Source organism: Armigeres subalbatus, chromosome 2 (assembly GCF_024139115.2).
Source record: "Armigeres subalbatus isolate Guangzhou_Male chromosome 2, GZ_Asu_2, whole genome shotgun sequence".
Classification (NCBI taxonomy): domain Eukaryota; kingdom Metazoa; phylum Arthropoda; class Insecta; order Diptera; family Culicidae; genus Armigeres; species Armigeres subalbatus.
In genome coordinates this window covers 365,076,323-365,104,273 of record NC_085140.1, presented here as the reverse complement: position 1 = coordinate 365,104,273, position 27,951 = coordinate 365,076,323, and the positions used below count along the sequence as shown (strand labels likewise).

General features: G+C 38.8%; 1 protein-coding gene across 8 annotated transcripts in view; it reads left to right on the top strand.

Moving 5' to 3' along the window:
- LOC134213020 (protein spire) overlaps positions 1–27,951 on the top strand; it is a 575,819-nt gene that overhangs the window by 518,139 nt on the left and 29,729 nt on the right. For all 8 annotated transcript variants that reach the window (XM_062691477.1, XM_062691476.1, XM_062691474.1 and 5 more), the window contains one exon: positions 25,266–25,579. In XM_062691477.1, the coding sequence (XP_062547461.1) occupies positions 25,266–25,579 (314 nt within the window). The remainder of the gene's footprint in view (positions 1–25,265; positions 25,580–27,951) is intronic.

The window sequence follows — 27,951 nt, the reverse complement described above, 5'->3', positions numbered from 1 at the left end:
AGTTGACCTAGAAAAAGTTGTCTGTGATAAGAATGTGGCGAGTGGAGGACACCCAGTGAAATTTGCCTTATGTATTTACTTCGTTCAGTGAGTACACCCGCGAATGCTCTGTACTTCGCCGCCGTGACCAAGCTCAAGTGATTCAAATTAAAACCAAACTATGTAATTGAAGCGCGAAATTAAGCACACCACTTGTACCCAAGTGATGTTGGTAATCTTCAGCTGGTGAATCTACAAACAAATTCATCAAAACCCTCGGGCCGCAAGCCATTAGTTCTGCCAAAAGAAAACAAGAAAAATAATGTTCGTCCCCAGCGGCGATCTTGATTCGCCGGATGGACCGTGCGTCGATGCGGCTCGGGACGTTGCCTACTGTCCTCCGGATAATCATCATCAGAGTCAACCATCACCACCGGTTCGAGGAACAATAGCAGCACTGGTCACCCGGCAGTCACGTGTCCCGAAGGCGGCACCCCGAACGCAGCCACCCACACCCAAACCGAGATCAGGTATTCTGTCAATTTGTGAGTGCGTTTTCAATTATATAATCTGAATGGTGTCCCTTGCACATGGCTAGGCTCTGTCTCTATAGCTGCAGGCTGGCATCCGCTCTCGATGTGCATCAGCCACACATCATGCTCTCCTTGTTTGTCTGCATAAATTTGCATGCTGGATGTGCTAGCTTGAATGTGACTCTACGACTCTGTTCACCGATGGACATGAATGTTTATGCGGGATGCTGTTTGTTTTGATTGATTGGATTTCAATATTAAGCTCCGGAATCAATTTACCGCGTCTTGGTGGCACAAACCACCCGAACAAAGTCTGATAATGAAAACATTTTTTTAACTATCATTTATTTGGAAGGCTCATTTTCTGTAAAGCGCTACGGAGCCGGAATCATGTTTTTAAATACAGTTTTTCATGATTCTTATACACTAATGTTAGTTTTGAATGAAAACATATGTTGGTATAGAAATCAAATTGATATCATAATTTGTTTTCAAATTTTGATCTCCGTGATTGATTATTTATTTGTTATCAGTTTGCTGTAGATTTCTAAGTTATAAGAGCTGATATTATACTAATTATTTCGTTATCAAAATCAGTTTTCAGTTTGTTCTCACCGACAGCATATACCGTTTTGACTAAAATCTCGAACATGATCCATATCCCGAACAGTTGTGTTTTGCCCCCTGAAACTTCAAATTTTATCGGTTTTTCTAACTGAGGATCAAGCTTACAAACGATTTCAGGATTCTATGGAAAGAATTACACGATTAAATCCAAAATGATTATTTAAAAGCGGTAGTTTATAATTTGATGTCACAGTAAGTTTTTTGTACTGTACATTAAAACAACCAAGAGGATAACAACCTAAGTAATCAAAATACGCGGTTTCACAACATCAAAACAAAGTATTGAGTTGACCTCAAGCTTTGCACGAGCACACGCACATGGTCGAAGAAGGAAATTGATCCTTGTTATGGATTTGTATCTTCCTTACTAATGGATTTAGGAATTAATTAGTTTATCTATTGGCGAAGATATTAATATTAATTATACATTTTTTAAAAATATTTTCTTCTGTGGATCTACTAATGCATCCACTATTGGCACTGTTACCCTAATTGGTCTCTTTATTATTTGTATAGCATACATCATTTCAATACCAAAATTTCAAAACGACTTACATATCTGCTTTTGTAAACAAAGATTCAAACGTCAATTTGACGAGTCTGATAGTACTCCCACGCAAACCGATATCACCAACCGGTAGTTTGTTTGCGTGACAGTGCTATCCGATTTGCAAAAGCAGCTATTTACACTCGATTCCATGCTTTAAACTTAAGAATGTTCATCTTATTTGCTCAATTCTCCAGAATGCTATTTGCACAAGGTACTGTCTATGCATTTGTTTGTTTTATATCATTTTCACCCTCGGATTTATTTATGTCGCATTCGCAGTGCACTCGTATTGGTGACTCAGAAAAGATGTGACAAATATGGTGTAGCTTGTCATCCCCGTGAATATATCTGACCTTCACATTCCCCTTCTTCTCTCATTAAAAAAGAGAAAAAAACACTTTGGGATTTTCATAAACAACTACAGTCCCTTCCCGATTTTGGCAACACGACCGGATTTTAATGTTGCCAAAATGGGGATGTTGCCAAAAACGGGAAAAAAATTCATACAAAATTTCTTTTTTTTTGTTTGCATGATTGAAGCTAAATACTAAGAATATGTACTACAAAGTATGCGGAGTGTGTTTAAGTGATGCACGTGCATCATAATTGTCATTTTTGCGATAATATTCATAACTCGAAAATTGTAGCTCAAACAAAATTGAAACAAACTCAAGAATGGTAATCAAACGATAATGTAAATAATTAGCCAATTTCATAATACAAATTTAATAATAAATAATATTTGAAATTAATAATAGCGTCGGCCATGTCCTTACAAAAAAATGTAGTGATAAAAAACGTTTATATAGTAGTCCATTGAAGTGCTGACTTCAATCTGACATCTCATATAAATTTTAGTCCACCGAAAATGTTTGTTTTTATCACTATATAAATCAAATAGCCATCCGACGGATACAAGATGACTAAATGTGCTACAAATTTCGGATTCATATATAATGGATTTTGATAGAGGCAAACTTTCTTGTGGTCGATGTGATTGAGAGTAAATTTCTGTGCACAATTTTGGCTGACATTATGGAAAAAAGAACTCAAGGCATAAGACGTTCCATTGTTTTTCATTTGTATTACATTTGTATTTACATCGCACTTTTTTTTTTAAATTGCAGCCAAGTATAATTTTACAATCCAGTCCCAAGTAACATTCATACAACTCTTTGGCATTCGATGTTATTTATTGTGGTTTTATTATGGCAATTGGCTTGCTCTCCAGTTTTGATAAAGCATGAATGAATTATGATCCATCTTCAAGCTGTTGCCAAAACCTTTTGTGGCAGGTTATAAATTCCGAATACTATGAAGCCCTTGCCTTGATTAAACCTGTCTGGGAAGTATCATTAAAACTGTTTGGTGTTTGTTTTATTTGTCATGATGAAATACTTCTTAAACTCGTTTTGTAACTATAAAAGTTACTTTTAGCTTTACATCAGATCAATTGGCATTAGTGCTTGCTACATAAAGAGTCTTATAAAATCCAAACTCTGCAGCTCTGAAAAAGAAATCAAAACAAAAAAAGTGGGAAAGTGAAGACGAGTAGTAAGAGCTGAATCTTTCATTTTTTCAAAAGAAATAGCTCTGAAACATCACCACGCTGCTTGCTTACTTATAATATGCATGCAGACAAATTTTCAGCTTTATTAACAGACAAATTTTAAGAATGAAAAGAAGGAAAACACGGTGCGTAGACCCGCTCCAGTCACTATAAAAAATACACTTTTTCTATTAACGGTGGCACGGAAACATTTATTTATGTGTCCGACTGATAAAGCGTCGTCACCACTAGGGGAGTAATTCATGTTTTACTTACGTGCATCAATGATCAATTTGAATTTTTTACCCGTAACTTCTATCCATGCCTTCTGTTTTTTTTTGTTTGGTAAACTTGAACTGTCAAATTTACTCTAGTTATGATCACCACGTACGGGCCCTCCTTAGCTGTGCGGTAAGACGCGCGGCTACAAAGCAAGACCATGCTGAAGGTGGCTGGGTTCGATTCCCGGTGCCAGTCTAGGCAATTTTCGGATTGGAAATTGTCTCGACTTCCCTGGGCATAAAAGTATCATCGTGCTAGCCTCATGATATACGAATGCAAAAATGGTAATTTGGCTAAGAAACCTCGCAGTTAAAAACTGTGGAAGTGCTTAATGAACACTAAGCTGCGAGGTGGCTCTGTCCCAGTGTGGGGATGTAATGCCAAGAAGAAGAAGAAGATGATCACCATATATGTCGCAAAATGACCATTCAGCATTTGTAATAGTCATTCGAACCTTCATACATGCCCTATCTTAACATTATGATTTTATGGTTGATTTCATCGAAGCAAAACAATGTGAATAAATAAATGGCGAAAAATTATCTCCGATGCCATCGCCATATTTTTTCACTACAGATTAGGAGAGAATTTGAAATGAAATATCTATTAGCACTGCATTACATTTATGATTTTATATGACATTTTATAAACAAATCAGCTGCAAATAATGAAACAAATTAATAATATGCAATTACCAGATTTTTGTTGTTGTAAAAAGATAAGTGTAAATTTAACATAAATTTATTTTTCGAAAAATATTTTTTAAAACGGGGTTTACTGAGAGCGCATCAGTTATATCGGAGTTTCGCACCATATGACGCAATAAATCTCATTTGGCACCAAAAATTGAAGCACCACACATCAAATCTGCTTCGAATATTTTTCTCGATGATTATAAATATTTCATTTCAATATTTGATTATGGCATTTCATGGATTCATGTACAATAAACTTTAATTTATTTTGTTGGGACTGAACGTATTTTATTATTTCATGTGAATGTTTGCATAAAGCTAGATCTAGAGATCTCAAGATTAAATGGCTTAAAAGGGGTTTTAAATGGTGCCAACTGTCTTTTATAATGGTTTACAAATATATTACAAAAGGTTTTTGGTGCCTGATTCGTATTCGTGTTCAGTCATATTCCGATCTTGAAACCCTTGCATTTACCCTTCAAAACCATTTCAAGAGTGGGCCAACTAGGCAGATACTACTCTTCAAGAGGTTGTGGTGTAAGCGATGAAGAATAAAATGCCTTGACTATGGTTTTATTGTTGTAGGATTCAAATACTCTTGCAGTAAATCATAAATCTAAAAATGTTACTTGGGTATCTAATATCCGTACTCAAGTTTTATTTCAAATATTTCAATCCTACGTTTAATACGATTTTCCAATCCGATACTCAAATCCAATGTATGAACCCGAAATGCAAATCCAATGTTCCTATTTATTGTAAAAAACTTAATCACAAACCAACATTTGGAGCGTTTTCATAGTGGAGTACCAAAATAAAACATTCAAGTTTTTTCTTCAATCTCTTCATCTTCAATGGCTCTGCATTGCAGTTGCAGGCCTGGTAGCGGGTCACTTTTTAGTGACTTGGTCACTTTTTTCGGGCAAGTCACTAAAAAGTCTCTTTTTTCAACCTCAAGTCACTAAAGTCACTTTTTCTCGCAAAAAGTCACTATTTTCAACTATTTTGAAACTATTGACTATTGTTGAATGAAGCTTTATGTATAAGTCGGATGATGCTTTGTTCGTGGCGGAAATTACGGAAATTAGAAAAATGATCATTCTGAAACTTCGCCAGCCATTTTGCTCGCTGCTCTCATTGGCATTTCACTAGTAGCTAATTCACCTTTCCCCTCAACATTTTTTATTTGCTCAATCGATTCTTTATTTTATTTAAAGTCAACTTTCCCATAGAAACCCATATTTTTGACGCCTCTAAGTATTTTTAGAATTCAAAACAAAATATTAAAAAGTGTTGTTTTTCAAGATTGGGCTAACATCCGCCTGATTTTGAACGAATTAATTTTTCAGACTGGTTCACTCGTGCAGCATTTTTTCAACTTTTGTTTTCGATTTCTAAAATAGTTAGCCGCTTGAGAGAGAGTTGAAAGATAGAGAAAGTTGACCTTTAATAAGCTAAAGAATCGATTGAGACAATAAAACGATATGCAATTTTTGACGGGAAAGGATATAGATATTATAAAGGGAATAAAGTCTCCCCAATTTTGAAGATTGCATACGCTAAGATACATCGAAAATGAGAAAAGTAGATCAAGTCTGCCCAGTCTCCCCTACCAATTGCACTATTGGCGGTTCAGATTAATCTTTTCAATTTTAGATATTCTTCCTGGTGCTTCAGGGCAACCGATAGTTGATTAAAGGTTAGTGCATACCTAAAACAAACATGCTTATCAGTTTTGTTATAACAGAAAATTGTTTTATCACAAAGCTCGTGCTTTGAATCATAGGGGCGTCACTGCATTAATCCATTGCTCTTCGTCGATGTGTTCTTTTTATCATTGTAGCGAATTGCGGTAGTTTGCCGAAGATTTAATGGTTTGATGTGATAAAGAATGATTGTATCTTGCACCAGACGCAACAATAACGGTTGTAACTATAGAGTTATTAACTAAGTTATGATTCTCAGTGCGTGATATTTTGGTTAAATAAAAATATTTATTTTCAAATCGAAATAATGATATTTGCATCTATGATTGTACTGCAATCGAATTAAAAGGCGATAAATTAAATATGTAAGGGATCCCCAAAGTAATTTGCTGTAAGAACATGAGAAAATATAAGTCGTTTTTCCCTCCCAACATCCACTTCGCTCAATATTTTGGATTTTTTCAAAATATATTGTTATGATAATTTATACATTTGAAAAAGTATAAATGTAAAAGATTCCAATAGTGAATTGGTTTTAGATTTTGTTAGATTCGTTATATTTTGATAATTTTTGAATTTGAAGATGAGCCCGACGGTCCTGCATTATAAGCAGAAGGTTGAGCGTTCAATCCCAGGTTCGTTGTAACTGAATTTTTATAATTTTTGTTTCGTTTTCTACCAAAACGATCCGTACTGATGTTCCTTTCGCACTAAAAATTCCAAAAACTTGGCACCTATAACAAATCTGCATTTGTCTTAAGTCTTCAGCTAATCCAGTAATCGTAATATCACACATTCTCACGAGAAGAGAATGTTCATTCAAGCAGATTTTTGCTTAGAAATCATTTTTCGGGAAAGAAAAACAGGTCTTATGAGTGATAGATAACCATGTTTCGCTCACTTCCAGTGGCGCAAACATTTGATTTGCTCGCAGGACTACCTACTCATAGTTTTGAGTAAAATTTCCTTGGGATAAAAAGAGAGGGCAAAAGTTAGCGTGCACGATTTTTGTTTCTCTTTTGAGTTCGTTATGAGAGAGTGGTGAGTAAAAGATCCGCCACAAATTACGAAAAAAAATTCTCCCTCGACCCAAAAATGCTAAACTTTGTCTCATCAAATTTGCAACTGAAACTGAAAGTCACTATTCGGTCACTTTTTCTGCAACTGAAAGTCACTATTTGGTCCCTTTTTTCGTCAGCTTTGGTCACTAAAGTCACTATTTTAAGCGGCATTGGTCGCTACCAGCCCTGCAGTTGGTTCTTGGTCTACTATTTACGTGTTCTATAGCATTTCCACAGTAATTCATTGAAAGTTTTATTTATGCCTGCCATTGCATGATATGTATTTATTTTTTTATATTCATATCCAATTTTTCACAACTAAGATTCTAATCCAAGTCCATTTTTCAAATACAATCTCTATCTTATAATCAAAAATTGATTATTCTAATATTAATTCCAATATTTGCAACCAAGCCAATTCCAATTTTCAAATCTAATAATCATGTTACCTCACCCATTATCAAAATCAAATGTTTCATTTAAAACCAATATCAAAAACAATCCAAATTAAATTTTTCAATTCAAAATCCACATACAAATACGCAAATGCATATTTACTAAACAAATTAATCCAGCCTTTTTTCTGAGCCTTCTGAACTGTCAACTATTTCATGTTCATGATCCTCCACCTGTATTCTTCCTAATTTTTTTGCAAATGTATCCAGCATTGCAATCCAAAACCAATAGAATTCGATCCGGCAGACCATTTCCAATACAATTTGATGGCCTTCCAACGGGAAAACCAAAACAATATCGGTGGCTCTCCAAACATACTCTGTATTGGCCCTTCAAGCTTAAGCCAATCAGTCCGGCACTCTCACACAACACCTTCGAAATTCAAATTTGAATCGTTGCGTTCTGCTGGTCCACTGCATTAACGTTTCTTTGACGCGAACAATCCGCCCCTCTTCTACACTACCTTCACCATCAAAAACTGTTCCAGAGCACCTTCAACAACACAAGCAGAAAACCGATGAGAAAAACAAATCATGTTAAGTTGAAACCAACAAATCATTCAATCTGTTATATTCGACATTACAAGTGGAAACCGATGAGAAATCGGGCTACTCCAGAGTTCTTTCGATATTTTAACTCGTTTAAGTCCAACCGATGAAAAATCACAAAAAAAAACTTATTTAGGCACTCTTCCAGAGCGTCTTCGACGCCACAACTGTTGGGCAAATCATTCAATCCGGCGCTCTACCACAGCAGCTTCAACATCATATATGGAAACCGATGAGAAAACAAACCATTTATGCTGGTGCTTTTCCAGAAGTCCTTTGACTTTTTAAGTCGAAACCGTTGAGAAACAACACATTTTTTAATCCAGCGCTCTTCCAGAGCGTCTTCGACATTACAAGTCGAAAGCGATGAGCAAATCATTCAATCCGACGCTCTTCCAGAGCGTCTACGACATCACAAGTCAAAACCGGCGAGAAAATCATTCAATCCGACGCCCTTCAGAACGTCTTCGACATCACAAGTCGAAACCGATGGACAAATCATTCAATCCGACGCTCTCCCAAAGCATCTTCGACATCGCTAGTCGAAACCGATGAGCGATTCATTTGATCCGACGCTTTTCCAGAGCGTCTTCGATACTACAAGTCGAACCTGATGAGCAAATCATTCATTCCAACATTTTCCCAGAGCGTCTTCGACATCACAAGTCGAAACCAATGAACAAATTATTCATTCCGTCTTCGACATTACAAATCGAATCCGATGAGCAAATCATTCAATCCGACGCCCTTCAGAGCGTCTTCGACATTACAAGTCGAAACCATTGAGCAAATCATTCAATCCGATGCTCTTCTAGAGCGTCTTCGACATTGCAAGTCGAAACCGATGAGCAAATCATTTAATCCGACGCTCTTCCAGAGCGTCTTCGACATCACAAGTCGAAACCGATGGGCAAATCATTCAATCCGAGGCTCTTCCAGAGCGCCTTCGACATCACAAGTCGAAACCGATGAGCAAATCATTTATTCCGACGCTCTTCTAGAGCGTCTTCGACATTACAAGTCGAATCTGATGAGCAAATCATTCAATCCGACGCCCTTCAGAGCGATTTAATCCGATGCTCTTCTAGAGCGTCTTCGACATTGCAAGTCGAATCCGATGAGCAAATCATTCAATCCGACGCCCTTCAGAGCGTCTTCGACATTACAAGTCGAAATTGAGCAAATCATTCAATCTGACGCCCTTCAGAGCGTCTTCGACATTACAAGTCGAAATTGAGCAAATAATTCAATCCGATGCTCTTCTAGAGCGTCTTCGACATTACAAGTCGAAGCCGATGAGCAAATCATTTAATCCGACGCTCTTCCAGAGTGTCTCCGACATCACAAGTCGAAACCAATACACAGGATACTTACAAAACAATAATTTTCGGCCAGGAACAACCTAACAGGATCGCCAAATGTGCGGCCTATTCGGGCGAACGAGCTATCCGTTGGTTAATCGCTGATGTGCTGTGCCACTCCGTTGGTTGCCCGACGAGGTAAGAGGCAAAGTCATGGCCTGCTATTCAATAGTCAATGTTGGCAACCGAACCGTTAAACGGATGATATTTGCATATCTGTCATCTATACACGCTGGAAGTGGATTGCCCAATTTCTAATATATCTGACCCTCACATGGCCGAACTGGTCATTTGACCGAAAAAGTCGTTTGGCCGAATAGGGCATTTAACCGAAAATTGCGTTTGGTCGAAATGATTGCTTCACAGAAAGGTCCATTCGGCCGGAAAATGTGATTGTGCCGAATAAGTCATATGGCCGCAAATGTCGTTTGTCGCAAATATCGAACAGGTTATATGACCGTAAATGTCGTTCATCCGAACCAGTTATTGGGCTGAAATAGTCGTTTATGGCCCGTTTGCATATGAGCTAGTTCTAGCGGACAATACACTATCCGACAATACTAGCACGAAATTAGCATAATGTAAACGCTTATTAGCGAGGACAATTCCTGTTTACATTGTGCTAATATCGCGCTAGTATTGTCGGATAGTGCATTGTCTGCTAGAACTAGCTCATATGTAAACGGGCCATTAGCCAAATAGATCATTTGATCGAAATTGCCGTTTGCATAAAGGGTCGTTTGGTAGAAAAGGTAATTTGGTCGAAAATGTCGTTTGCCCGAACCAGTCATTTGGCCGAAAAATCGTTTTAATCGAATTAATCGCTTGGTAGAAAAGGGTCATTTCGCCAAAAATATCTTGACCGAACAGTAATACGGTTGAAAATGTCATTTGGCTAAACAGGTCAGATGGACAAAAATGTCATTTGGCCGAAAAAGTCGCTTAGTCGAACAGGTCATTTGGCCGTTGTTGAAAACGTTGTTTGGCGAAATGATCATTTGGCAGAAAATGTTATTTGACCAAATGGGTTATACGGCCGAATAATGGAATTTTATTTTTTCAGCATTATTAAAATTGCTTAAAAAATGTCCCCACACCATGAGAAATTCACCTCCAAGCTTTATTGCTGCCCCAGTAATTTTTCGCTTTAGTAGCAGAGTTTAGAGCGAGTTGTAAAGACTATTCATGTGAAAATTCACTTCACAACGGTTTGAGATTTTTAAACAACACGTTTTGCAGATTTTTCTCTAAATTTTTCATCAATATTAGTGCTGTCCAATAAGCAGCTCGAAGAAGCTCGAAGTTGTTCCCGTCCTGCTCGTTCTTTTTTGTCAACAAATGGGCATGAGCAGGACAGGGAGAAACTTCGAGCTACTTCAAGCTCTCATTGGACAGCACTATTGACATCCAGCTATTTCATGATCGAATGTGCTGAAATAATTCATTACAATAGTTAGCCAGTCTGCATTACTGCTCTGAAGGAAAAACCAATAATTTTGAATATTTCAGAAACGTTTTGTCAAAAAATTTATGAGTTCACCATTAACTAATGAAACAATAGTCTAACAATAGACTAGTCTAATATAACCATGGATGTTATATTTTTACGTAATTCCCTTTACACAACATCCCTCAATCAATCAATGAGCAGCATTACATCAAGTAGCTGATCGATCACTAATCTGCAGGCATGAATGAAACCGAAAACCAATTCACCTTCGGTTAAACACCAACCTCATTCCTCATTTTCTCAGCACAACGCAACATAATGTACTACCGTGCCTGTCAACCACAGACAGGTTGTGACCTATCGGACACGCTTTATTTTGGGACAGTCGGACGCTTCCCACGATTCACTTGATGGTTTCGCTTGGATAGTTTCTTTGCACCACACCCAACTGCAGCTCGTGTAATCTTTTGTCCATCGAAATCCACAGACGTTTGGCACCTTAACGTTACTGCACGGTAGAATAGGTACTTCCATTTTCAGGTTACCTTTTGGTGTCATTACCGCCAATGAACGAGGAACCGGAGCAAAACCATAAACCCCCATTAACCAATTTCGTGTGGGTAAAGGTGCTAAACATGTGTAACCTTATTTCCCCAATAAAAATAAAGACAAACTTGTCGCAGCCTAATAGAGCAAATATGGGAGTGGGAAGTTTTTTCGGGCAGTTAAAGTTCAGGGGTAAGAACGAACCCACTTTTCCGGCTTTTTGAACATATGGCACTGACTGGTACCAACATATCGACTGGTATCGCTGGCACTGGTAGGTAGATATTTCAACAGGCGCCAGCGGACGGCGTAACAAAGTGCGATGTCAAGAAACAGAACCCGTCTTCTACGCGTCCAAGTTCAGTCGAATGAATAACGGTCTATTGTTTTAGCGCCGTTTGTGAACTTGGTACTGTTCTGTTTCCGATGACCTTGATGGCACCACCATGTCGCCCGGTCTCGGTAAGCTCTTCGAAAGGCTGATGTGCAACAGCAATGATAGGCGAAGTGGTTGCATGAACGCACGGCGTTTTGGTGGCTTAGGCTGGGGGTGACGGAGGCAACGCCACAAAAGCATATTGAATTGGAACCCGTTCAATAAAGACAAAGTGCCAATTCAGTCAGTTTACTGCAGTGTTTTATTTTTCACTTAGTAAGTATATCTACTTACTTTTGCGAGAGTGCGTTGATATCGTGCAATATTAGTTACTGCTACGAAAACAAAATCGTCGTCGTGTCTTACCGACAGCAGTTCTTTTAAATAGGTACTACTGAATAAAGGCTCCCCCAGACCGAAGCGATTACATCGCCGCGACGGCGACAACTAGTCGCCGCGATTCTATCGTTCGGTCGCTGCCGGCAATGTTCTATTTACGCTTCCATACTAACGGCGACAGAATCGCTGTCGCCAAGCGATAGAATCGCGTCGCGACTGTCGCATCGCGTGTGTTTGGGGGAACCTTAAAGCGGGCCTTCAACGCCAGCAGCATGACTCAGGAGATTGAGAAAGAGAGCGGATAATTTGTGGCGAGATGTTTTGGCATATTTGCACAATTGTTTGAACAAAAGTGCTAAATGGTTCAAATTTTACTGGTTGAAAGATGATGATTCACGAGAACAATTTGAATAACATTAATTATTGGAGTATGTATAGTATGGAGTATATTTCATACTGAAAAGAAAATAAGATATGTGTAGGAACAGTTTGAAGATAGAGGTGACTCATTTTAATTATGTCTAGACTGAAGTCAGTTTATTTTGGATTAATTAGACCTAGTATGTGAATCTAAGTTCATCGTATATGAATGGTTCACAATGCGAACACACTATGGACAGTAGCTTTAACGAGCATGAAACTTGCACGATATAAAAACCATTTTCTCCTCGAATCAATTTCGTAATCATGCATGCGCCACAAGCGCACCGACACACACATGTTCTTCGACGATTTTGGTTAATTGATTATGGATGCCAATAGTGCTTCATAACTCACATTAATTTGTTTCTTTTGAAAATAATTGCATTTTACAGACTACACACACAGACAAACAGACATACTACTGATGGAATGTCCATCGAGTATGTCATTTTAGGGTCTGCTCACAAATCGCGTAACGCCCCGTAACGCTGGGTAGACACCTTTGCGTGGTGTGTTACGGTGTAAGATCTACCACGGTCACATTGTCAGCTACAGGCAAATCCTGACCCAACGAATACCTTCCCCAATATCCAACTCCGTGGTACTTATGAGGGTGTCGCTGAGTCGGGGGCCTCTCGTTGAGTAAGTACTACACCAACACTTCCTTCCCCTCCCAAGTTACGGTGAAGATGGGCGTGGCCAGGAGTAGTAATCCTCATGCTTTTGTGATTTTTATCCTAGATTGAAATCAAGGACCACACCCACCTTGATTTCTGATAGCAATCTGAATAAGGATTTCAAACGAAAAACATGAGTATCACTAGTGTCCAATCTACGAAGTACACCGTAACTATGCTATGCTATGCTATGCTCACAAATCGCGTTACGCGTTTGGTGGGAAGGGGAGGTCCCACTTGCGTTATACTTTGTTGCACTAAAAGGTGGGGGAGGGGGTGGTTACTACCAAATGTTACGCATAACGCAAATGGAATTTTTTGTTTTTCGCATTTGAATTTGGTTTTTTTTTAATTATTGATTGATGATGATGATGATGAATGATTGATCAAGACGATGAATCCGAAAACACCTAACCGCTAAAGTGCCCTTCCACGCATAATTGTTTCATGTTAGTCTCAGTAGATTTTCACTTTTTATGTTTAAGTTTTGGTGTATATTTTCCAAAAATCCTTAAGGATACCGAACTTTGTTTGAAAAATTATTGAAAATAGCATCAAGCCTGTTGGCTACATTGCTGAATTCCTGCGCTTTTTGTCTCGCATTGAATATTATCCATTTTTGCATATCAACGAACGACACTTATTGGAATTTTTGTTGTCTGATTAGGAATTCCAAACCAAGCCAAAGGCAATAGAGGCAACTTCTTCTTCTTATTGGCATTACATCCCTACACTGGGACAGAGCCGCCTCGCAGCTTAGTGTTCATTAAGCACTTCCACAGTTATTAACTGCGATGTTTCTAAGCCAAGCTACCATTTTTGCATTCGTATATTATGAGGCTAACACGATGATACTTTTATGCCCAGGGAAGTCGAGACAATTTCCAAACCACCTAGACCTACACCGGGACCCGCTAAACTATTGTAATAGTTACTAATGGCATCAAATTCTATTTCCGAATAAAAAACTAGACTGATTTCAATAAAAATGAGTCCTGTGTTTTAAAATTTGGTAATTGAGGAATCAAATAGCATTTTCTCAATTCTGGACCATGCAAGTAAACGTTTTTCTCATCGATTAATACCCTTATATGACGGAGAAATGTTTTTCGAATACATTCCGTGATTTCCCAGCAGGAATTTGCTTTCCAAAATCATGTACGCTTAAATTGCAAAGTACTTAATAGTCGTATTCCCAATTAAGTACAACTATTCCTAGAACGGCTGTACACGAGCTACTCGCAAGTGGCCTCACACCTCTTGTCGATGGATTTCGTTTTTATGTGTTTTCAAAAGGTTAGGGTTTACAGGACTTCAGAACGGGAAAACAAAAATTCACTATATTAGATATATGGGAGCTGAGAACTGGCTAAACAGTTTCTGTTGTAGCTTTCAGGATTTGTTAGCAACTTTGGATTTCATAAAAAAAACAACAAGTATTTCCGACAGACTATTGGCTTCGGTGCATTTATGTGTCAGATCTTCTCGTTTTTCATTGAAGTATCCAATTTTCATAATTAGGAACAAGCAAACCAAAACAATAAATTTGACATTCATGGTACCGATCCAACTCTTTATGTGAAATCCGGGCTACTATGGTTGAATTTGAATCATGTTGATCACAATAGCTGTATCGGGAAAAGATATTTTAGTTACTAGATAAAGATTGTCGCTTCGGTTCCCTTTGTTTTGCTGTCCGGAACATGTTGGGTACCAAGCTGTCAAATCGTATGGATTTTCCTTCTTTGACATTTAGCTCCCAACAAAAAAAAAAATTCGCCAACGGTAACCCATATATAGATTCAAACACTGGAACAAATTTTCAAGATAGCTCATACAAAAAGTAGGGGGAAGGGGATTGAAAATGGCCACGTAATTAATGGATCTTCCCTTAATTATGAAATGAATATTTTCATTTTTTTAAAGAATCACTCGGTGGCCAAGGTGATCCATACACAATGTCATGGTGAAAAGGGTTCCTGATAGAGATCCGCAGGGGACAAGAAGGCGAGGTGCGCAGAAAGCAAGGTGATTCGATTTGAGGTCCCTCCGTGGACTACAAAGTTGGCTACGTGCAAATATGGAAAATTCAAAGCACCGATATTTTTTAAAACATTCGTATGTACATTCTGAGTACAGCATTGACATTGTGACTCATGCTAGCAAATGGTCCTCCGGAATATCCGGAATGGACCCTCCGTGGACTACAAAGTTGGCGACGTGCAAATATGAACCGAGCTGAATGTAGACGAATTTTATGTACTGCAGAGGCCTTAGTTTGAATAAATCAAATGCAATAAATTCCGTACCGTCGTGCGGGGCTTCTTTTGAAAAATCAGGGGCTACTTTGGACATTTTAAAACAAGAATTATAACGAAAATTACTATAAAATTGTCATTATCACCAATCGGGTGTCTTGTTGATAGTTGGATGGCAACTTTCTGTTTCAAATTTGGTATTTTTTCCGTTTATTTTTTTCAAAAAATCAAAAATTCAAAGTAGCCCCCGGAATCAAAAGAAGCCCCGCACGACGGTAGTTAAAATGTCAAATGGTGCTATGCAATGAAATTCATTATTTTTTTGTTTTATTTCACGGATGTTCCGGAATTTTTGGAAGGCCACAACATTAAGTGCATACTCATAATACAAAAACAAATGCATCTGAAAAATCTAGGTGCTTAACGATAAAAATTTAGAAGTTTTCATTTTTTGGGATCCTCCAGATTTCCCGGAGGACCACACGGTGGTTAGAGCCTATTTTTCTTGAATATTCATTACATTTTTTCGTTCAAAAATCGAAAAAGCTTTTCGTAAAAACTAAGAACTTTTAATGAAAATTCTGAAGAATATCCTTCGAAATCTCGAAAACACTACCGTTCAAATTCTGAGTAAACTTCCTTAAAAATTAGGAAGATCTTTTTGTAGAATTTAAAAGAAAGAAAGACAGGATCACCATTACCAGAGCTGGCACAGACTGAATATCTAACACTTAGCATTAGACAACGGACAGGATATTCACACATCACCTAGTGAACAAGTGGAGCTTTTTCCGCTGCACGAAATGTTTTCTCCTTACTAGGGCGGGAATCAAACACACACTCCATGGCTTGCAAATACGCTTAGACGACTGACGCTACTAACAAAGCAAATTCCAGAAATTTCCCGGGTAAGTTATAACGAATTTCCTTTGGGAATCTCGAAGAATTTCCTGCGTAAATTTGCAAGGATTTCCTGTTGAAATTCACAGAATTTCACGTTGAAATCACATGTTTTTTTACGTGGAAGGGCCGTTTATTGTTTGGCCGAATATGTCATAAATCCGAAACTCGACTGGCATAAAATCATTTGGCCGAAATATACATATGGCTGATAATGTCGATTGGCTGAACAGGTCATTTGACTGAAAAGTCGTCTAATCGAATAGGTCATTTAGCCAAAAAGGCCTAGATGGTCGTTTGGTAGAAAAGGGCCATTTGGCCGAAATGAACATATGGTGTTGTTTGCCCGAGCTGCCGAAAAAAAATTGTTTGACCGAAAATGCTCACATCGTCTGGCCAAGCAGTAGTTCCGAAGAACTACTAATTACTAATTACTATTAGATTTCACGTAGAAATCCAAAGCAATTCCGTAAAAAATCCAGTTGAAATTTCGTTGGAAACAGTTTTTGTGAAACTTAAAAAAATCACAAGGAAATTCTGTTAAATTCAAAGCATGCATGCACGGTGGCATAGGCAAACTCCTAAACAATTTCCCGTGAAAACTTTAGAGCAATTCCTGTTGAAAATTCGAAAAACTTGTAAGAATCTCCTGGGACAGCTCATTAGATTTTTCCGGGGAAATTAAAAGGATTCTCCCGTTAATGTCTTAAAATATCCTGAAAAAAAACTTTACGTTACGAACGTAATAAAAAATCGCCGTCCAAAATTATGATAAACGTTGTCGCCGACAATTTTCGGATCGGCGCTGACCTCTAACGGTAGTCAGAATCCATGAACGGAACAACGGGATATTTTATTAGATGTTATATAACCAAAATAAAGATTATTTGAGCAAAAGTTAAATTTTCAGCAACAACAAAAAAATGGCTCGATTATCCGGAGGGTTCGATTATCCGAAGTGAAATTTTTTTCAACACTCCGGATAATCGAGTTCGGCCTGTACCTTCATATTCTACGTTTCACATCAGCAGCTTCTGTTATCATTACTGTATTAATCATTTCACGCTTAACTTTTCAAAAGGACCTAAGTAACATTTTTTTCATGAATTAATTTGAATAGCGCAATCAACAGAAAAACATGAAAGCTTTTGATTGCAGTGCTCAAATTGATTCATGAAAAAAATGTTATTTAGGTAGTAAAATTTTTTCGTTGAACATGCACGCAAAATAGTGACGAAGTTACTGAGATATGGATGTTAAAAGAAGCTATTCCTGTTGATACGTCTATTTGTCTGTGCTATACATTTCCAGTCGATTGGTGATTAACCCTTAAAGGCGCAAGGCGATTTTTTAGAAATCGTCGAAAGTATTTTAGCGTAAGCTACCATTAAAATTATTAACATTAAACTTATTTTCGGTTTGTTGTTTAAAAACAACATTGCGCATTTAAGGGTTAAATCTTGAAAATCCCAAACCTATCATTTTTTCATTGACACACTTGATTGTTTGGAGCATCTTGCATGAACCATCTCGCGTGAATATACACAATTTTGAATTGTTCATTATATGAGTTTTCATATCATTTTTGCCAAAGTTTTCGCCGACGGAGCATCAACATATTTGACTGTTAGAATACATCTATAAGTCCTTCATCCTTGAAGGCAACTAATATATTTCACTATGCTCTGAACCTATAACCGTCGGTAAGTCTTATTCATGGCGATGGCCCAGTAGGACCAGTATTACCATTCCCAATCACCACCATTGCCAGAGCTTTAGACCTTATCAAGATGGGCTTCGCCCACCATCCGTGGGTTGACCTAAATCTGTCAAATAAAAATAAACTTGCGTCGAGGATGCCATATAACGAGCGGATAGCAAACTCCATTAGGACACCAGACACTCTCCACCTTCAGCTCAACAGCAACACTGGAAAGCACATACAGTTTACTTTGGCACACTACCAGTGGGAAGCAGCGAAAAAGCATTTGCTTTTTTAATGTATGTTAGTACTGGATCCAGCACTAGGTGGAAAACATTTCGATAATAGCATGCCGTCATAGTTGGGGGAAAAATATACATTTTCCGGTAACTGTTGGAAAAATAAACTTTTACTACTGAATTGCATTTCAATAATAGATTAGAGCTATAATTCAATTTAGTTTATCGAGATAAAAATTAGCATTGGGTATGAAGTAGTAGCACTTCCGCTACAGACGTTTATTTATCTTAGTAATTTTAGCAAGAGGAACCGAAATTATTTAAAGGTCTTGTAAAAATGCAATGAACCTAACGATTATTGATAGAGTCTTAAGTGTCAAAAAAAGTTTAAGAATTTATAAACATGAAAGGTAGAACTGACACCTCAGAAAAAAAATTAAAATGTCTATCACCAGGAAGATAAAGAAACATAAGGCACGAGTACATACTTGAAGTAAAAATTATGTATACAAAATTCATGTGTGAATTGGTCCGTCTGCTTCGAACACAGACGATGCCGAAAAACAAACCACATCAAATATTAACTTATGGAGCCTACTTTTCTGCATGGTTCTACCACGTGTCGTCTGAGCATGGAGCTCAGTTCATTGCTATATGTACGACGTACCGAAATAACTTCTTCCGTACTAGCAGCATGGACGGGTTCGACCCATTGCGGTCACGAAATTTGTTTACTTATTTATTCATTTCGGGCTGCTGCAGTTGTTTCTTTGCCGAAAAACCTACCGACGATGCGATGTTTGTATTGACTGAAAGGTAGTCGTCGTTGGGGAGGATTGTGTAACTGAAAAGTGCGGTTATGGCGCGATAATAGCAAGGCAATTGAAGCTTTCTGCACGGCTTCGATCTGCTGCCAAGTTATGTAGAGATTCATTATTATAATATCCAATTACTATCAATTCGAAAGGTAAGCCTGATTAATCAGATAGTGCTATTCGGTTTCAAGAGACTACTCCAATATTATTTATGTAGCTGGTAATCAGACGAAACAACCTATAGTTAATTAGATGAGCGCAGCTTTTTTTAAAAAATCAAAATCTGATGATTTAATGTTACGTTTATGATGCAATAGGAGTTTTGTTTCGTAGAAAGCTTTAATTATAATCTGTTTGTTTTAACTTGATTAGTTTTCCTAGGGCTGAAAGTCTTCTTAATAAAGATACAAAAAAAAACTTGATTAGTTGGGAATGGATACAATGTTTTGATTTTACTTTTTTTTCGTCATCATCTTTTTTATTATGTATGACACATTTCACTCTATTCTTCTTCTTCTTCTTCTTCTTCTTCTTCTTCTCCATTGGCATTACATCCCCCACTGGGAAATTGCCACCTCGCAATAGTGTTCATTAAGCACTTCCACAGTTATTAACTGCGAGGTTTCTAAGCCAAGTTACCATTTCTGCATTCGTATATCATGAGGCTAACACGATGATACTTTTATGCCCAGGGAAGTCGAGACAATTTCCAATCCGGCACCGGGAATCGAACCCAGCCACCCTCAGCATGGTCTTGCTTTGAAGCCGCGCGTCTTACCGCACGGCTAAGGAGAGCCCCCATTTCACTCTATTACCATTTGATTATCACCAAAAAAGCAATCATAAAAAATATCTACTTAAAATTCTAAAATGTTAGAACTATCCGTTTCCTTGGCAGCAACACTTTGGAATAGATCATAAGAGAATGAACATGTGTTTGAAAATATTACAGATAAAAAAAATTTAAAGTTTTTTCAACCACATATTTGGAGCATGCAAATAAATGCAATATTCAATTGAACTTACTATTATTTAAAATCGAAATATGTTTTTGTTTTTCGTGCATATCGTTGAATATCCAATACTTTTTGCGTAATATGGTTAATAGGTATCACTTGGAATGTATTGCGATTAGGCATTTATCTTTTAATTTTGGCATTTTCATATATCATTAAATTTTAAAAAAAAATGTTCAAACATTTTGTTTCTGGTCTAGCAAATTTTTTGATTAGATTTTTTTCTGGACTTCCCTGAGTATTATAGTTTGATTGTGTTTGTCTCATGATATCAAACAACGTTACATGGCTTCAAAACCTAGCAGTTAATAACTGTGAAAAAGCTTGAATAACGCTCAGCTGCGAGGAGGCAATGTTCCAGTGAAGCCGACAACAAGGAAAATAAGATATTTTTTTTTTTGAAAACAGCTTCCATTTCCATCTCACTGAATATATATTCATCTCATCTCGAATCAAGGAAATACAGCTCCAATCTTGTCGCTTATTTTTGCTAACATACGTGATAACTTGAGCTTGAGCTTGAGCTTGATTGACTGCTCGTAGTTGCTAGAGATGGGCGATCCGCTCAGGAGCTGTTCGAAAGATTCGCTTCCTTACATTGAGCTGATGAGCCATGGATCTTTTTTAAAGATCCCCAGTTCAGCAGCTCACTTTAAATTGATGAAATCATTGTCAAACACGCGCCTAGAGAAACTCCCTCGAGTGTACGCACTCGAGTACGCGCGCTGTTGTAATTTGTACAACACAAACGAGAATACCACGCTCGCGGTACACAACACAAGCGAGCTTGTATGAGCATTCCAGTCCAGTACCGCGCACGTGCTGATCGTTTATTATTTGCACCTCAAGCACCATCAAGCCAAGCGACAGAAATCGTTTCTGCTGCAGAAAGGAATACGAAACACACAAGCAAAAATAATCAAGCTTGCCGTCTATTTCTAAACCCATACCCACATACTCGGCGCTACGAACGGACACACAAGAGATACCTAGTAGTGCGGTAGCGAACGAACCGTAGCAAGCAAAAGATCCGAAGATCCGCACAACTCTCAATTCCGCTCATGTCGTCGTCCAGCTCGAAATTGCTGTGACATGGAAGCGAGAGCTGCGCTACCAGCTCAGATCCGTGTGACACGGATCTCGATTCGGATCAGTCGCGACCGATTCTAGCGAACCGTGTGGTTCGAACGAACCGAACTGGGAGCTGTGTCTTGCACGGAGCGGATCTTTTGCCTGCGACGGGTTTTCCCGCCAGCATACTGCTACATGTGCACTCTGTTTGTTTGTAGCACCGTGCTATGTATTTTTTACTCTCTTGTTTTTAGTTCTCTCGCATTTCGGGAACCAATATAGATGAATGGGCTCGCTTGTATGAAAATGTCAAATACGCATGGCTAGAAGCGCGCGCAAACAAGGCATTGATTTACTGCACTGTGAAGAGAAAACTTATGACACGTGATAATGGTTCATATACATATCAGAGACTAGGGACTGAACTATTCAAATTAACGGATTGAGAAACGTTATCAACAAAATGTAACTTCGAATTATGAATAGAAAATAATATTGAGTTAGTTCTTGTATAGAAATAAATGTGATGATTCTAAATGAACTCCTAGACTTCAAAACTAGACGGTCAGAAAAAGCGTAATAAATGTTATTAGTTTAAAATTGTAAGTTTTTCAAAAGAAATTATTACCTCACTATAGCTTAACATTTTAAAAATTTCAAAGTGAGGTAAATAGATGAGTGATGAATGAATGAATAAATAAATGAATGACATAAATTTTTCAAATTTTTGAGCGATAATTAAAATCAAAATAATAATATTAACAATTATTTTTTAATATATGTAGCATTAACCCTTAAATGCGCAATGTTGTTTTAAAACAACAAACCGAAAATATGTTTAATGTTCATGATTTTAATGGTTGTTTACGTTAAAATATTTTCGACGATTTCTAAAAAAAATCGCCTTGCGCCTTTAAGGGTTAAAGAACTGAAGAGCTGATCTAAGGAGCTGACTCTTTTCAATGATCTGAACGGATCAGATCCGCTCACTGCAATGAGCTGTTTTGCCCAACTCTAGTAGTTGCTACTCCATTATGACCAGATCAGCTGCTCTTGCACAGGGAACCAACAGATGTTTGCTTGGGACTAGCACACATTTTCAATGTACAAGTACTGGTGATCTCATTTGTTAGGTCATACTGGCGCCTGCCCCACGTCAGAATGTAAGTCAATGTGGGGAAGGAGGAGGAAATGATGTTGCAATCACTCGCCCACTGCAAGCCGAATATACCTCTGCACTTGCCACGAGTTCATGCGGAATTTGTTGGAATTGCTGGGTTAGGTTGGAGAGGCAGAGGTCCGTCTTGGTTAACGAGCTGCCAATGTGATAGGTAGGATAAGGTAACTGTTGGAATTTCTAATTAGGAAGGAAACGATTAGGTAGGTAATTAGGTAGGAAACGAGCTCTATAAGTTCATTTCCAATTCTAGCAGATTACTGTTAGAATACTCAAATTGAAGGTATAGAAATAGTAATATGGAAACGGTATGGAAGTCCATTTCCAGTTCTAGCGATTGCTAGAACATGAGAAATAAAGAGAAAGATACAAAGTAGGAGAATGGAACGGACCTGGATTGAACGACCTCCTGCGTATGAGGCAGAAGCAGTAGCCATATGACTACCAAGCCCGCTTCGAAACATGAGAGGTCACGCACTGAACTGATTAATTTTATTACCGGCCGCCCAATGCAGAACACAATAATTCGGCCGACCGCGCGATCGTTCTGCTGTCCGAAACATGAGAGATCATGCACTGAACTGATTATTTTTATTACCGGCCGCGCAATACAGAACACAATATTTCGTCCGACCACGCGATCGTTCTGCTGTCCGAAACATGAGAGATCACGCACTGAACTGATTAATTTTTGTTACCGGCCGCGCAATGCAGAACACAATAATTCGGCCGACCGCGCGATCGTTCTGCTGTCCGAAACAAGAGAGATCACGCACTGAACTAATTATTTTTATTACCGGTTGCACAATGCAGAACACAATATTGTGCTTCCAGTTGAAAACCGAAGTGAGCTCTCGCGACGATTGAGTTTTTCCCTATTTCCTGATGTCGCAACTGCATCGCGACTAGTGCGCATCTATGCCACCGCCGTGCGCCATGATGCGCACTAGTCGCGACGTAGTTGCGACAAAAGGAAACGGGAGAAAACTCGATTGTAGCGAGAGCTCACTTCGGTTTTCAACTGGAAGTACAATAATTCGGCCGACCGCGCGATCGTTCTGCTGTCCGAAACATGAGAGATCACGCACTGAACTAATTATTTTTATTACCGGCCGCGCAATGCAGAACACAATAATTCGGCGGACCGCGCGATCGTTCTGCTGTCCGAAACATGAGAGATCACGCACTGAACTGATTAATTTTATTACCGGCCGCGCAATGCAGAACACAATAATTCGGCGGACCGCGCGATCGTTCTGCTGTCCGAAACATGAGAGATCACGCACTGAACTGATTATTTTATTACCGGCCGCGCAATGCAGAACACAATAATTCGGCGGACCGCGCGATCGTTCTGCTGTCCGAAACATGAGAGATCACGCACTGAACTGATTAATTTTATTACCGGCCGCGCAATGCAGAACACAATAATTCGGCGGACCGCGCGATCGTTCTGCTGTCCGAAACATGAGAGATCACGCACTGAACTGATTATTTTTATTACCGGCCGCGCAATGCAGAACACAATAATTCGGTCGACAGCGCGATCGTTCTGCTGTCCGAAACATGAGAGATCACGCACTGAACTGATTATTTTTATTACTGGCCGCGCAATGCAGAACACAATATTTCGTCCGACCACGCGATCGTTCTGCTGTCCGAAACATGAGAGAGATCACGCACTGAACTGATTATTTTTATTCCCGGCCGCGCAATGCAGAACACAATAATTCGGTCGACAGCGCGATCGTTCTGCTGTCCGAAACAAGAGAGATCATGCACTGAACTGATTATTTTATTACCGTCCGCGCAATGCAGAACACAATAAATCGGCTGACCGCGCGGTTGTTCTGCTGTCCGCAACATGAGCGATCACGCACTGAACTGATTATTTTTATTACCGGCCGCGCAAGTCAGAACACAATATTTCGCCCGACCACGCGATTGTTTGCTGTCCGAAACATGAGAGATCACGCACTGAACTGATTATTTTTATTACCGGCCGCGCAATGCAGAACACAATAATTCGGCCGACCGCGCGATCGTTCTGCTGTCCGAAACAAGAGAGATCACGCACTGAACTGATTATTTTTATTACCGGCCGCGCAATGCAGAACACAATAATTCGGCCGACCGCGCGATCGTTCTGCTGTCCGAAACATGAGAGATCACGCACTGAACTCATTATTTTTGCTAACATACGTGATAACTGCTGAAAAAGTCACAGAAATGAGAAACAAAACAAATTCCTTTTCTTGCATTGTTATTGATGGGATGAACATAGAGGCCAAGAGACCAGGATCGGTTGCCCTAATTTGAACAAAAGGAATTTCGATTATGAAATAACGTATTCTTTATTCATATTCATTAACCTTCAGACACATTATTGATCCCTTAGCTGATCCATGCTTGTCTGGGAAGTGGACATTAATAGGTCATTCCCATTAGCTCATAAATCTTCTCAAATAATGTCATTTATCTATCACTGAAAGCCCCACAGCAAAGCTTCGGACAAACACTGACCAACACCATGGCCATTGCGAAACTACCGCACCTAAATTCCGAGTACCGGTGCCAGTGGCACAAATTAATTGACACGTCCGCCCGTTTGTACATCTGATATGAATTTCGATGCGCTCCGGCACAATCCAAAAAAAAATATACCCAAAACCAAAACTATTTCCGTGGAATTTATACCTTTTAGCTAATCCAATGTCGTCGTCGTTTACCTCTTATGTTGATACCGCGTACCGTGGCGTGTGGCTTCCCTCCTTTATGCTTTCAATATGCGTTGCATTGGTAAACCGCGCGCTATCGCTGGTTCGCCGCGTATCTACCGCATTACCAATATTTGAATTTAATGCCAATCAACTAAAATGAACTCTTTCCATTTCTTTCTCCCCGTTTGCTTCCCAAAATCCACTTGCAGTTTTACCAACAACACAAATAGATAGCGTGAAGAAATCTTGTGATGAAATAGGAACTACCGGCAGTAGCAGCAGCAGTAGCAGTAGCAACAGTAGCAACAATGGAAGTAGCAATAGTCACCAGCACCAACATCATCATAGCACAACCAGCAAGGCACCGTCGGCGGCAACGCCTGCGACGGCGAGCGGCTCGACAAAAGACAGTGCAGCGGCGGCGGTGGCAGCGGCGAGGGCCTCGGCGATATCCGCTGCCATGTATTCCAGCTCGCCCCGAAACACCCTAAGACTGATACCGGTGGACTTTTCGCTGTTTGAGGTAAGTCGATTAATAATTGGACGAAAACTTTGACGTTATAAAAATTTCAAGAAATTATGTTGAGGGCTAATAGTTGAATATTGAACGACTTATATCCTCGTATTCACAGCTAAGAATATTTTGTAAAATTACGTTTATTTTGATGCTGGTGCTGCTTGACCATGAAAATTTACTCAATCAAGCGTGTTGTCAAGCGTGCTGTAATTTTAAATTGAAAATTATTAAAATTTACACGTGTAAATAAAAATGAAGATAAAATTTAATTTTGTAGATTTCGTTGCTTCTATTGTCGTTCCAAAGATTCTGGAATATTATTTACTGACCACCCAGGGTCAACGAATAGCAGTTGTCAACACTCTCACATAAACATAACGGAAAAAAATAAAATACCTTATCTCTCTAGGTGTTTCGGATCATTCCGATGTCCAAAATGGATTCGTTTTCGAAAATGTTGTATTCAAAATTGAGGATGTAAAAATCGATCTGATCTGATCTGAAAGGCTTAGATAATTTCTTCTTGAATCAACCCGAATTCTCAGATCCAGTCCAAGCACCATACAAATATTCCGATACAGAAAGATTGCATCGTTTGCATCAGTTAACAGCTTTTGTTTTTCCAGCATTTTTACGTTGCATAATCCTGAAGAGCTGATGAAGTCCACATTTTGCAGAAGTTTCCTACTGTTGGTATCCCTCATGTCAGTCGATCGATCGATCATCAATCGAGAAAAAACCGACTATTATCCTGTCCTCTTGGAAATGTCCTCACTACTCAATTGATGCAATTACGTCCCAGCTCCAAGTCTTGTTCCCTATTTGCAGTCGGTTTCTTCTTCGATGACATGATGCCGGATCTACCCGGTTCTTCATCTTTCACTTGCAGAACTGTCGTGCACACTAGAAGTCAATAAAGTTTCGATGACCTCTCATCATTGTTTTCTTCCATAAGCAGAAACACTTATGCGAATCCACGGGATGAATAGAGAATCTCCATCCAGAAGAAAGTTCGTACACACAATAATATAATCTAGCCCTCGTTTCCCCAGATTGACCAAATAGATGGGGAGAAGAGCCCGCCCTTTATCCATGAGATGTTAAAAACAGGAAGTTGCCGATTCCGTTCCCGACTCTTCCTATCTAAATCGCTTCAATCGGGTGCCCGAATGGTTTTTTTTGTATGTGATCATATAGTTTCAATATAATTTGGTAAACATATGTATACACCCGATTCTGTTTTTACATGGATTTTTTTTTACACGGCCGTGTAAAAAAAATCCCATACAAATTTTTTGCAAAGTTGCTCCATTTTGCTTGATTCGTTGAGAAATCATAAAACTTTTTTTGCACGGATTTTCGAATTTTTAATTGGAAACTTTTTTTACACGGAACGCATCTCCCGTGTAAAAAAATAATCAGGTGTATAATGGAATTTTCTCACCAAGTTTCAAATCGCACGTCCTGGACGAGGGAGGACCTTTCTTCAAAATCAGCTAGTTTTAGATATATGCTGCCTTCAGAGATTCAGAGATAGTTCGTCAAGAAAGATCCTAGTTTGAATCGGGGAAAATTCATCTTTCTGTTTCACAGATTGAAAAAATATACTTGGTGGGGTTGCCTAAGTGATTGGAGAGAACCTAAGAGAATTTGAGCAAATCAGTTGAAAACAACTGATCCTTTTCACACTTGAAGAGTAATTCACTGTATTCAATAATGTCACAAAACCGCAATTGTCATTTTGGCAAACTCATTTAATAAAATATTTTTTATTATAGAGATTTTAAAAGTTCATCTCTTAATAATAAAACAAAGGTTACCGTCGTCGGGGGTGACAATGGGTCAAATGGGGGTGAGAATGGGTCACTGTTTCAACTACATAGAATGCTTGTAGAATAGATTTAATGTATCTAAGGGCAAGAATACTAAATTATAAGAGACCTTTTTGAACGTATTTGTTATTCGACCTCCATACGGTTGGTGGGGACGCCGACCCATTCTCACCCCCTAGACCCATTGTCACCCCCGACGACGGTACAGTAGAAAAATGTAATAGGTACAATAAAAAAAATTAGCATATGTTAACATTAACTGTGGACATATCCTATGTTTCACAAAAACTTGGCCTGCCGGTTCCGGAAGTATAACTCAATAAAGGAGACTCTACTAATTCATCACTTCTCGGCCACTTCGGAGATGGCTTTTCAGTCTTGACAAACTCAAAACACTGTTATTTAATCTTGTCCAACGGTTCGGTCCGTTTGGGACCTTCCTCAGGGACTCCGCGAGCGAGGATTTTCCCACATAAACGAGAACGGTTTGAGCTCCGTGTTTATGGTTAAACCCTTTTCGCTTATCGTTCGTTGGAATTCAGTGCC